At 42.5% G+C, this 13,981-nt stretch overlaps 1 protein-coding gene across 2 annotated transcripts in view; it reads right to left on the bottom strand.

The window, feature by feature from the left end:
* Positions 1 to 10,478, bottom strand: part of ZNF804A (zinc finger protein 804A) — a 234,693-nt gene extending 224,215 nt beyond the window's left edge. The window contains exon 1 of one of the 2 annotated variants that reach the window (XM_073306099.1): positions 9,910 to 10,478. In XM_073306099.1, the coding sequence (XP_073162200.1) occupies positions 9,910 to 10,020 (111 nt within the window). In that variant the 5' untranslated portion in view covers positions 10,021 to 10,478. The remainder of the gene's footprint in view (positions 1 to 9,909) is intronic. The other variant, XM_073306100.1, reaches the window with a different exon arrangement.
* Between the last annotated feature and the right edge of the window lie 3,503 nt (positions 10,479 to 13,981).

The raw sequence follows: 13,981 nt of genomic DNA, 5'->3' as shown, positions 1-13,981 counted from the left end.
AAGCACGTGTCTTATTTTGAAAACAATGGGGCTACTCACAGTAGTAAACACTACATGCAGCAGTAAATGTTTGAAGGATTCAGTCTATAGGTCGCCAATTTTACTCTAATAATTGAAATGGGGTATTAGAATAAATAATATCAAAATGCAGAATATGAAATGTAGATTATAATACATTTAGTTATAGCAGAGAATGACAGAGAACACAAGTTTAGTGAACTTTTTAATTATTTTATTTTCAACAACGGAATCTACACTGTATGGCAAGCAGTCTATTGAGATTTTTTTTCTTTAATAATTAACACAAATTTATGACAGATTTAGTTACTTGTTTGTATTATACATGTATTTCCAACGAATTTGTCACTTACATGGCTATTTGTTGAACTATGCTAACTCCATTACTTTACTACAGGAAAGTGATTTTAAAAATTACTTTTTAAATGTACTGAACTGAAAATATTTGTAATGAAATTGATCATAAAATATGTTGTGGTGGACATGAAAACCTATTTACTTTAGCTGAGCTGTGAATACAGCAGTATTCTAAAAATGTAGAAGAGACAAAGACAACAAACAGCCTGAGCAACAGATGGCATTTTCAGAATGCACTAGTATATCATTATTTTCAACCCCATGGAGTTTTTATAAAAACATCAATAGACCCTGGGAATTGGAGACTTACAATTTATTTTATTTATTTTTTTAAATTCATAAAAGACTTGTTCAGTAAACAGACAGACATTTAAAGATATGCAAGATACTTATTTTGATCTCTCATACCAATAATCACAGAAGCTGTAGTCAACACTTAAGCCAAAATTTTCATGAGTGACTAAACATTAGGCACTCAAATACATATTAAAGTATTTAAATAAGTTGTCCATCCTTAATGAAAGCTGCATGTGTTATGTATCTTTGAAAATATGACCACTTATTTAGATGCCTAAGCCATGAAACTTTTGACTTTAGGACTCAATCCACTTCCTACTGAAGTCAATGAGCCAGATTCTCAAATGGCATAAATTTGAGTAGCAATTTATACTAGCTGAAGATCGGGGCTAGTGACTTCTGCCATTGACTTCACTGGAATTAGGAGCAGGTCCTTAAAGATAGTCATTAGAAATTTAGAAAATAATGCAAAATGTCACATAACAGTAAAAATAAAACAAAAGACTAACAAACTCTTAGAAAAAAGAAAAGGAGTACTTGTGGCACCTTAGAGACTAACAAATTTATTTGAGCATAAGCTTTCGTGAGCTACAGCTCACTTAATCTGATGCATTCAGTGGTGAGCTGTAGCTCATGAAAGCTTATGCTCAAATAAACTTGTTAGTCTCTAAGGTACCACAAGTACTCCTTTTCTTTTTGCAGATACAGACTAACACGGCTGCTACTCTGAACTCTTAGAATGGTGCTATAAATCATCTTAGCTTTACTGTAATGAACTGAGCTCCAATGACTGATACCAGCTGAGGATCTAGCCCTCCAATTGAAAATTAGCAGACTAGCTACTTAGAGGACCACTTTTAAAGGTCAATTCTCCCTCTGATCTAGTAGGGAATTGCATGTGTAACTAGAATAAATCCCTTAAAATATTGTTTGCAATTCTGAAGGACATTTCTGAGGGGGCTTAACAAAGCAGCCTGTGCTTAACTCCAAACAACTGATTTATTTGTCCAGATAGGTATCCCTTCACACAACTTGTCAACCCCTGATGAGATTAAAAAGTTGCAAGAGAGCAGCCACAGTTTGGGAATATGAATTGTGAAGACAGATTAGTTAGACCTGACCTCCAGAGCATACAAAGAGGTTACTAAATGGTGATTGTATGTAAGTTTAGAAGATCCAAAAAGAAAGTGAACAGCTTGTTGCAAATTTTTTATTAGGCCCCAATCCAAATATCATTTAAGTCAATGCAAAGACTTGTACTGGACTTCCGTAATGTTACAATGAGTTCTAAATTCAGACCCTATCCTGCAAACAATAATTACTGAGGAAAATTCCACCAAAGTCATTGATGGTGGCAAGTGGTTGCAGCCCACAGCTAGCTAATACTTAAAAAACAAAAAGATCATGAATTAAAATTGAATCGAGGGCAGCAGAAAGTTTCTTTGGATTTATTTAAAATAAATATTATTATATACATAATGAATGGTAATATATGGAACAGATGACCAAACAAAAGATGTCTGCTTTAATTATCACTTATATATAAAATTGTTGACATTAAAATGAGTTACATCAAAGTTAGATCTATTGCTTTGACTGTTAAAGTTGGATTGATATTCTGGAGCCATCTCAAGAGGAAGGGAAAGAAGCTTGTATTTTTCTGTTTTCTCTTTTGTATTTGTGTTTTAATATGAGCTTTCATAACCCAGCTTCTCCTCTCCTTGAATGAAATCAAACTCTTGTGATTATTAATGATCTGGATGATGGCATGGACTGAACCCTCAGCAAGTTCACAGATGACACTAAACTGGGGGAAGAGGTAGATATGCTGGAGCATAGGGATAGGGTCCAGAGTGACCTAGACAAACTGGAGGATTGGGCCAAAAGATATCTGATGAGGTTCAGCAAAGACACGTGCAAAGTCCTGCACTTAGGATGGAAGAATCTCGTGCACTGCTACAGGCTGGGCACTGACTGGCTAAGCAGCAGTTCTGTAGAAAAGGACCTTGGGATTACAGTGGACGAGAAGCTGGATATGAGTCAATAGCGTGCCCTTGTTGCCAAGAAGGCTAACTGCATTAGTAGGAGCATTGCCAGCAGATCGAGGGAAATGATTATTCCCCTCTATTTGGCACTGGTGAGGCCACAACTGAAGTACTGAGTCGCCCCTCCCACGACAGAAAGGATGTGGACATATTGGAGAGAGTCCTGCGGAGGGCAACAAAAATGAATAGGGGGCTGGGGCACATGACTTATGAGGAGAGGCTGAGGAAACTGGTCTTATTTAGTCTACAGAAGAGAAGAGTGAGGGGGGATTTGATAGCAGCCTTCAACTACCTGAAGGGGGGTTCCAAAGAGGATGGAGCTAGGCTGTTCTCAGTGGTGGCAGATGACAGAACAAGGAGCAATGGTCTCTAGCCGCAGTTGGGGAGGTCTAGGTTGGATATTAGGAAAAAACTGTTTTACTGGTGGGGAGAGGCGCATGAAGTACTGGAATGGGTTACTTAGTGAGGTGGTGGAATCTCCATCCTTAGGCCTTTAAGGCCAACTTGACAAAGCTCTGGATGGGATGATTTAGTTGGTGTTGGTCCTGCTTTGAGCAGGGGGTTGGACTAGATGACCTCCTGAGGTCTCTTCCAACCCTAATATTCTATGATTAGTACATTAGTCTATTTTAGTAATATAATTGTGATTTAACATTAGGACTTCAATCAAAGATTAAAAAGAGGAAAAATGGGAATAAAATATTAAGCCCTTGTTTTAAACAAATAATTTGGGTAATGAGTAAATATAGGAAGACAAATTTGGAAAACCATCAGAAAGATTAATTCATATATTTTGAGATGCATCTGAAATGTTTTCCTTGTATAAATGTGTCATGTTTCTGTGTTTTGTATAGCACACTTTTCTCAAGTGGAATGGTTTACAAAGCAAGCTCATTAGGACAAAAGTTTTGGTTCTTGCAAAACACAACTAAATGTGTTTTATACAAGAAACTTCGGTGGCCCAAAACAGACATTTTTTTCCTTGATTAATTACATTTACATGTATGGTTTTCTTCATTTTTAAGTTTGTCTCTTCAAACAGCTCCTGTGCCCCAAAACAGCAAAGAGCAATCAATTAATTCTCCTTTTCACCTCAAAACTAACTACTGTTTCAGTCCTTTGAACAGGTTTATAATATAATAGATTGTAGAATCTCTTTTTATATTTATTCTACTTAGTCCGAAAACAAATGCTTCAGATGGTAGGATGTATGGTGTGGAAGGATAAACTCCAACGAAGAGTCCAGAGACTCTATCCCCAACCTTTTTCAATGAACTTGCTATATTAACAATCTGAGGCAATTTTAGGATTTTAGAGGCTATGCTCCAAAGAATGACCACCCTGCCCCTTTAAGCGGTGGAGGAGAGGTAATTCGGCTGGATGGCCAAATGAAGGGAACTGTGCTTTATGACGTGGGTGGGGGGAAGTGATAACTACTGCAAAAAGGACAACGTGGTCACTGACACATTCCTGGGAATGAGGGGCTTGAAAGGGGCAGCCCTGTGCCTTAACCCTCCCTTTTTCACGGAGCAGGCTGAGGCGAGCCAGTCAGTGGCCACCAGATATAATTGTGGTACACCTTGGGGAAAACTATTTGGGAATGCTTAAAGGGGTAGAACTAATGCTTAGAGCAAGGAGGGACTTGAGGCTGATCCCTGAAATTTTTCCAGGAGTTAACATTGTATGATCAGACATGCTTCAGCACAGGATCTGGCGGGGAGCAATGAGTCCCCCCCCCGCCCCAGGGTGGACAAGGCAAGGAGGTATGTGAACAGGGAGGTGGCCAAAATTCCTTGGGACCCTAGGAGGGGCAGTAATTTCACATCCTGGCATAGTATATGGGGCACCAGAATTGTTTTGGGAGAATGGGGTTCATCTTTCAGACTTAGAGACTCATGTTTTTGACTGATATAAAAGAGAGCAGCAGGAGATGTCTGGGAACCTGACTGCTTTTGGGGAGGCAAGTGGCACAGATGAAGACTAAATGAGGCTAAGATTCACCAAAACTAGATTGCTCCAAATATGTTAATATATTACTCAGGCACTCATAGTGGTGTTAATATACAAAGATGCCTACGCATATATATCATATACACATAACATAAAACCTACAGTAATGTGTGGGTAACATATTTGCATCTAAAAATCAACCTATTAGGTCTCTTTTGGTTATGTTCTTCATTTCACTATCCCTTCTTCACTTTCCCCCGCCTCACTTTTCCCTGTACACATTCTCTTGGAGCTTCCTTTTCTATTTCATTTTTTATAATAGTTTCTGGTTTGATTAAATCTATTCTTCTTTCACTCCCACTTGTCTTAGTTCCTTCTTACCATCCCCTTTCTCCATGTTCTGACTTTCCTTGCATCCCTTCTCAGTGTTTACTCCATCACACCCTCTCTTTCTTTCTCTCCCTTTACATGTGCTCCTTCTCTCTTTCTCTTCCACTTCCACATCATTCTCTCCTAAAATTCCAATATAAGTGTCACAGTTCAGGGCAATTCCATCTGCATCTCCCGGCTCCTCAACCATCACCCTCTTAGGCAGAGACTCTCTTTCTAATAACCAAGGTTTTTTCAGGCTGTACAGTTCCTTGCCTACACTGTGAGTTCCCCAGCAAGTCAGACAGCTAAACAGGCCTGTCAGAGGCTATAAACACCATAATTGCCCACAGTTAGAAGTTACCACAAAGCTCTATCTAAGCAAGCACATTTATTCTTAAGATGAAAGCTTTACAGGGAAAACATATTAAAAAAAGTAAAGAACACATGCTAATAAGCTTACCAGAGATGACCCTAACTCCAAGAAAGATGCTGACAGATGATCAGTATTTCAAGCCTCACCAAGGGGTCTTCTGTGATTACATGTTTATAATAGCTGTTCGCTCAGAACAAGCACACCCATGAGTCTGAGAGTCCTTCCTTTATACAGTTTGGTCTTTGATATTGCGACTTTGGGAACAAGTAATCAGCAGACAAAATTCCCCTCCTCAGGACAAAACTTCTTAAGTCTGAGTTCTTGCAGTCTGGGTACATTGGTATACATTTCCCCCTAGAGATTTCCTGGGAAACCCATCTATGTTTATTTGTCCCATAAGTTCATTCTTATCTGGCACAATTGTTTCAAATAGTCCTTTGAAGATCATAACACTTCCCAGGGTTTACGCTGGTCACGTCTCCCCCTATAGAAGTTGCATACAATTCCACAATAACACATAAACTTTGCATTTTTAATACAATCGACTCCAGAGTTACTTAAACTTAATTCAGTATGATTTTTCACTGATATTGGGGAAATTGCCATATCTATCAAAAAGAATTACTGATGTCCTGGGGGCTGGGGAAAGGTTATCCTCCAGAGGTGTCAGTGGAAGCAACTGGTTTTCTTCTCTTCCCCATCTGTGGGCACAGAAGGAACTTGTTCTTCCTCCATCTCACTGAGGAAAGTGGGAACTATACTTTCCCCCTTTCCCCACCAACAGTCTCAAAGGGGTGTGTCTCTGCCTCTTCTCCACACCAGAGGAGACGTGGGAGGGTGAGGTTTTCCTCCCCTACTATCAGAGGGGAGAGGAACTCTTAGCCTCATCTCTCCTCCCCATCTAACCCTTATAGGAAGCCCTGGAGGGCCCCTCTGCTTCTCCCTAACCAAGAAACAGAGAGAAGCTCTGAGGCTCTGCCTTGCTTTTCCATCCTGTCCTACCAGAAGACCAGGGGAAGCCCTGGGGAGATTTTCTGCCTGTGCTCCACACAAAGTGGAAGTCCACAGAGTAGTCTCTCTGCCTCTCCCTTTCATCCAAGGGAGCAGGGGGGACGCTCACTAGTGAACACAGCTCTCTGGGCAGCCTTCTCACTGTGCCATGCAGTCCAGCAGAGTACAGAAGGAAATAGATGAACCTGCAAGGGGCAGCTAGAGCAGTGGGCAGGCAGGAAGACACTCTGCTCAGCAGTGACCCCTATTGGCCAGTGGTACAAATTACTCCAAAATAAAAACAGCTTCCAGCAGCAGTTCTGGGGCCCTTCCACTCCTGCCGCCAGAGTGCTACTGTAGTTTGGTAGGTGGGCTAAAATCAGTAAGTTGTTTCCATCCAACTCAATCAGACTGTTTATTTCAATGTCACAAAAATATGGATAAAAAGCCATTCCCACTCCCTCTTTTGTGTATGTGCTTCCCTTTCCTGCTTTTTGGGAGATGTCTTTGATAACTTTAGCAAATATAGTCTCCTGTTTCCTTGCAGAATATTATAATTAATCCCTTCAGGGCATAGGCAAAGTAAGTCTTAATATATGCTAACTTTTTCACAGAAATGATTCAACACTATATAGACAGTTGCTTTAGTGTTCTCCCCAACTCACAAGAAAACCGTCACTTTGACAATCTGCTTTTGGTAGGGTTGCCAATTTTGGTTGGATGTATTCCTAGAGGTTTCATTACATGACATAATCTTTAATTTAAAAGATTAATCTTTAATTCCTGGAGACTCCAGGACAATCCTGGAGGGTTGGCAACCTTAGCTTTTGGGTTAGAGGTGTAAATGACAATGAACTGAATGACTTAGAGCAAAAGAGAAAGGCACATGCTTCAGCTCTTCTCACACTTTTTGTATCCTTTATATTTTAAGAATGGATTATGTCCATCCTATCTCATTTCAGGAGGATGGACAAGGAGTCGGGTGAGGGAGGACATCAGACTACAAGAGAAGACAGTGTATTCTTAAGAAAACTCCCAAGGCCATAATACAGAATTTGCCTTAAAACAAACATTTACATCTTTAAAACATGTTAATGAAGTCTATTTATATTCAAAGTGATTGATTCTCTGTGAAATGATTTAATGTTTGATTTACAAACAGAAACTGAGTAAAATGTGAATTATTGTTTAGAGCATGAGGTAGAGTTATTGCAGCTTTTCCTTATTATTTATAATGATTTAACTCCTTCATAATATAAATGAACTTTAAAAATCCTTCTTATATAGACAAACCAGATTAGATCACAGCTAAATATTATTTTAATTTGAAATTACTCAGAGAAAATATTACTCCTGGTATCTCTACTTTATGTCATTTGTTTTGTACGTTAAGGAATTTATTATGAAGAATATAGAAGCTGAAATCAAGAATTAAATTTTCCTTTTTAAAAAAAACTAGGAACCTTTTTACTGGATAATTATTTTACAGTTATATTCCAAGTTGAGTATGACAAAGGGGATATATTAGGTTTAAAGTTTTACATTAAACTCTTCAGTAGCAATTCATTTAATAAATAGCATATTTATTACTTAGTTCTCTTGTGTGTGAATATCTTGCCAAATATCAGTGTAACTTTACATTTACTTTCAGAGTGAAAATAACTAAATGTTTGAAACCCTGTGCAATTCATTTGAAATTACTAAATTAAACACATATGCTTTCTTTCCAATATTATTTTAGCTACTAATTACTTGAATTTAAGATAAACAGAATTGTTAATTTTATAAGCTATTTTATTACATAAGCATTAAAAAGAAGATTGTCAGATATTTAAGAGAAGAGACAATAGTACAGCTGAGGTTGTATAAATTATAGGTATTACTTCATAAACACACAGTTCAAAAGTTGTATCAGACTTTTTATCAATTAATCTTGCCCGACTCATCTTTCCTCCAGTAGTTCAATAGTCAGTTTAATATAGGCACTATTTTGTACCAAATTTTCAATTTGTCAAACATTTCTATACTGGATTTTTGATTTTGCAGCCTAGCCACTAAATACATGTATTGACTGCAATCACAAGAACTCTACCATTATCTGTTTAATTTCAGGGAATAGGATACTTCCCTAATAAGAAGACTGTAAAGTATATGCCACTGAAATACCTCTTGCATCAATTTTCCAACATCAGTAGCCCTTCAGTTTGGGACAAACCAAAGACGGTTTCAGATACTCTTGTAGTAGTTACTATTTTTATGACTTGGCTCAAAAGCTTGCCTTAATCTCTTTATTTAGGGAGAAGCTGCAAGCTTGCCAACTTTAGCAAATGTTAATACAGGTCATGCATTCCAGGGAAATATACAGTGAACAAGTGCTGTTCCATTTTAACAAAAGGAAATTTAGAATAAGGTGATGAAGGAGAGTGATAAACGATATTGTTTAAGTCCTACTTCCAGTTCTGTGGTATCCTGCAGATATCTGCTTATACTTTGTTTCATTTTCATTGAGCTGTTACATGAAGTAACTCACTCAGTTTGTAGTGTTCCTGCATTACCTATATTTTCATGGGCAGTGTGGCACTTGTAAGCATGGACGTCATCCTTCCAGTCTCCTCACACTATAAGACTTCATATCCAGTAAGTCCAGAAACCAAAACGCTCTGAGCACAAACAAGTAAACAAAACTACTGGAACCTGAAGAGATGCCGAACCAATACATGAAGTACTTAATGCGCAGGCTATGAACCAAGCCTTTGCAGTGTATCTAACCAAGACTCCTAAGCAATTCTGTGTTAAAACTGTCTATACTACCAATGAGATGGATTCTGAAGTCATTCCTGAACAACTTTCTCTCCCTGCTCAGGAAGTTTAGGCCTCAAACAACTGATTCTTTCTGTCTCTTCCCTTACTTTCTAGAAACCAAAGACTTTCTAATTGGCATAGACATCTTGGATAGATGAAATCACCCATCATACTCGATTCCAAACTGGAGATCCACACCATTTTCCTGAGTTGTGTGTTGGGAGCATCACCAGGTAAGTTTCCAGCTTGTTAAAGACTCTGCAATCCTAGGTTAAAGGACTGAAAGTGACACCTCACCCAGCCATGCAGCCTGCATGCCCTTTCCAAGCTGGGTTTCTGGGATCCCCATTCACAGAGCCCCAAATCGGAGAAAGCTAAAAGAGCATGCAGGGAACTCTTTGGGGTGGCTAAAGTCCTGTCCCCGGGGAGTCCGAGTGACTATGTAAAATTAGTGGGAACTCCTATCCCAAGAAGGGAGTCTCAGTGCTCTAGAAAGAGAGTCATTCAACCAACCGTGCCACTGGAGATGGGACCAGGTCCCCGTTACACCATCGGCACCAGCGACACCCTACCCAGAACCGTCCAGCACTACAGCGGGCTGCATCAAAGGCAGTCCCCCCCCCCCCCCCCAGCGACCTGCACGTCGAGCCGCTGCTGGGGAGGGATGCGAGGGGGGAGGGCGGGAGGTAGAAAAGGAGACATTACCAGAGTTTTGTTCCCGTTCTTGCTGAGGGGCCCTCGGAAAACTCCCTTGATGTTGCGGAAGTGCCCATTGCTGAGGTGCGTGGAGCTGATGACAATGTAGTAACACTCCATGGGGCAGCCGCCGCCTCCCCTGCCGCCGCTTCCATGCACCCCCGTGCCGGCAGCTCAGGCGGACCCCGGCCGGGCGGAGGGACGGTGCTGCGCTGAGGGGACCGGAGGAAACAGAGCCCCGCCGGCATGTACACCGACCAGCTCCGGCTAATCTCGACAATTAACCCAGCCGCCCAACTGCTCCGCCTGGCAGAGCTCGCGGGGAGCCACGCACGGGAATTGCAGGCGCCCGGGGGCACGGGCCAGAGTCTCCCGCGGTCTCAGGGCAGCGCTGGCGGGAGGCGGCGGCGGCGGCGCAGCGGCGGGAGCGGCAGCAGCATCTCCGTGGCTTTGCTGAAGGAGTCTGAGCTGCTGCCTCTCCCAGGCATAGTGTTGTTATACCGCGCAGCGTTGCCGGTCCATTGCACTGAGCCAATGGCAGAGAGCCACTGGGCTGATCCCGGGAGCTGTCAGAGGAGTACAGCTGTCACACGCCGCCTTCCCGCCTCCTCCCCCCCAGCTCCCCCTCCCCGGGCGCGGGCTATTGTCTCGGCCCCAGCCCCTTCGCCAGCCGCAGCGGGAGGCGGGCAGCGGACCCGAGCCGCCGCCGCCGCCGCCGCGCAGGTAAAGGAGAAGGAGCGAAGGAAACCAGGCCGGGGGCAACGGGAAAGTGGAAGCAGGAGAGGCGGCCCCCGGCCCCCGGCCCTGGCTGGCTGGGAGCCCTTCGCTTCAACTGCAGCAAATTCCTAGAGCCCAACAGCAGCCCAGCCCGAGACAGCGTCCCCGGCCGCCGCTCGCCGCCCGGCAGGGCTCGCAACCTGGGGGGGGGGGGGGGCGCTTTCGAGTTTAGCCTCGGGTTACTCCGGGATTTGTGGACCGGGACAGCCAGCCAGAGGAGGGAGCAGGGATCAGCCCCCCCCGCCACTCTAGGAGGGGTCTGGCACTGGCAGGCCAGCTGCTGGTGACAAGGGAGCTCGCCGCCGCTGCCCCGTCCTCTTCCCTGGGCTGCCCCGTCCTCTTCCCTGGGCTGCCCCAGCACCGTGCAGCTCGAGCACCGCGGCCGAGGGGCAGGGCTCCCCGAGCCCAGCGAGCCCTGGAGCAGTGCCGGCCTTTGCTGCGGCCGCGACCGCTGGTCCTGGGCAGCGGATCAGGGCGCAACGCCCGGCACTTCCCCGGCTCGGGCTCTGCGCGGGGCGGGGCGGGGGCGGTCCGCGTGCTGCTTTTCTCCCCTCTAGCTCCTCTGAGCGTGGCTCCTTGGGAGTGCATACGGGATTCATTAGCAGGCACTTAAAGGGATCAATAGCAGCCAGCGGGCAGCCTGGGGACCGGTCCTTTAGTGGATGGACTGAGAGTTTTATTCCCCTCTCTCTCCGGGCAGTCTTAATTGGTTAATGAGGATTTCAGAACCCTGGACTGTGCCTAGGCATAGGGCAAATGTCACTCTGGGTTCTCCTGTGCCCTCCAGTGGGGTAGAACTGGGGAAATCCCTGTACACTTCAAGTCACTCACGGCATTACTGAAGTTGGACGAAACCTGGGTCCATGCTCCTACTACTCCCATGCCAATCAATTCCTAAAGACACAATAGGTACCAGGCATCTCGCTTCATAAAACTGAGACCATGCTACCTACTAGCAAAATGTTACCTTTTATCCGGCTACAAACGGATCCAGGCTTCGTCGACCGATCAGCCGCCCCCGTGTTAAGGGGAAACTGAATAAGGGCAGGGCCATAAAATACGTTGGGCGAGGAAAACAATCTTGCTTTCTTGAAAAGAACACTCGTTACAGCGCAGGTAATGGGAAAACTTGTCATAGATCGGAGTTCAGCTTTTTTGGAGGGGGTATTGCTTGTTTATTACTACCGCTAAGGGACAGGAGTCTTTCCGTACACTCAGCTGATATATTTTCTAATGTATCCGCTTGGGGGAGTCTGGGAATCTTTAAAATAAAGACCATGTTTACAAAACTTCCACATCACAGACTATTTAGTTAGGGTTGGACATGGGTGATGCAGTGTTTTATAAAAAAAAATCTAGTAAAACTACATCACGTTGTTGATTACAGTTTCCTTGAACACTTCAAATTACATTGAAACACTCTTCTACCACTTCACAGTGTTGTTTTTATTTTTCTAACTGCAGATATTATTATACCCCACTGAGCTGTGAACCTAATTATGTGGTTTTCTCTGACTTCGAGGCACTGTGGTCCCCTTGCTACGGAATGAGGATGGAAATGAAGACACCTGTGTTCTATTCCTAGTTTGTGACAGATCTGTGTCATCACCATCAAGTCACCTTCCTCAACTTTAAAATGTGTAGGATTCTTACCCTCCCCTTATAAAGTGCTTGGAAAAATCTATGGATGAAAAACACTAAATAAGAGACACTATTATTTACTTTCCCCAAATCTAGCCAATATTTAAAACCTACCAACAGTTAATAAATGGTAAGAACTAGTGCTTTGTTCCTTTCAATACCAATAAAACAGATCTTGCATGCAAACAACTCAACATTGTCACAAAACAAAACCTTGTTTTTCCTGTGGATTCAGCCACCTGCACTTTTATTACACATAACATTAAGATGTTCCTAGGTGCCCCTTTCCCCCCTCCAGCCCACTTTACATTCATTGATTAGTGCTAGGAGTCAGGTTTTGTGGCATAAGATTAATTCCATTGCTAAAAATGGGAACTGCAGCAAAAAGAATTAACTCAGAACCATGATGTAACATCATAAAATGCCTCTCAGCCAGCATTTGCTCCTGGCAAGCAAAATATGATGATCCTATCAGTTTGTGTTAGGAAATAAGGAAGCTGCTTCTAGGAAATTCTGATGGGTGTCACTTTCCTGTCAGAATTTCCTATCTTTACCATTTGTATCCTTGATACAGAAGGCAACAATTTATGATAGGAGCCTTCCTCCTATTAGAATTTGCTATCTTCTCTAGTTCTCATCTTGCAGTAGGTAGTAAATTTTGGCAGGTGTCAGTCATCCATCAGAATTTGCTAGCTGTTGCACCAATGAATCAAATGATGAAGGTAGGACATTGTGACAGGTGAGACATTTGTCAGAATTTGCTACTAACTGTTACAGGAATGTTTCAGAAAATAGAGAGTAAAATCTATCTATGTGTGTGCATGCACTGCTCCCCTCCCCCCCCCCCAAAGCAAGTAGCAAGATTATTACAAAATAATATGGGTTTTGAGCCACCTCACCATCATCAATGGTTGGTAGATTTAGTATCACAACACACTGGCCCAAACCTAGTCTTTGGTAGGACTACTGATGTGAATAAGGTGTGCAGGATTGGTCCCTTAATGCAAACAATCTACTGTGGCAAGATACATTTATTTCCTTGTTATGAAGACAGAATGCCAATTGTGAAGTTTAGACTGCAAGTTTTTTAAGGCAAGGGCCATGTCTTCTTATCTGTTTATACAGAGCATAGCACAATAGAGCTCTGACCATGACTGAGGCCCATAGGAACTACTACAAAATAAAAAATAAATATTAATAAATCATAGGAAGTGGCAGGAGGCAGGAAAAGAGAACATCACAGGAGAAGAGATGATGTTAGAAGATTGTGTGTGAATCCTTACAGGGGTATTTCCTATGTGGTATGGGAATTCTGTATCATGTCCAGGCATCCGAAAGATGTGTAGTTTTGTTTTAGTTACTTTTATGGAGTGCACTGACTCTAATATAAAATATTGATGTGCTAATATCAATTGTCTATTGAAAACTACTGAAAGCAATAGTTTACAACAGTAAAGTATGTCAGTTGTATGGCAATAAGCACAACACTTAAAATAATTTTGTTACCACTGTGACTCTACCTTCCCAAATTGTCATGATCTTCATAGCTTTTCTCTCTGGCTGCCATGCTGGCTATCATGTTCCATGGAATCTGTGTGTTCTTCATGCTTTATCCTGTGTGTCAACTAATATGTTATTGATGGTAGAAATTATGATCCTGGGC

Source organism: Lepidochelys kempii, chromosome 11 (genome assembly GCF_965140265.1).
Source record: "Lepidochelys kempii isolate rLepKem1 chromosome 11, rLepKem1.hap2, whole genome shotgun sequence".
NCBI classification, from domain to species: Eukaryota; Metazoa; Chordata; order Testudines; family Cheloniidae; genus Lepidochelys; species Lepidochelys kempii.
The sequence above is the reverse complement of the archived record's forward strand: the minus strand, read 5'-3'. Positions and strand labels throughout refer to the sequence as shown.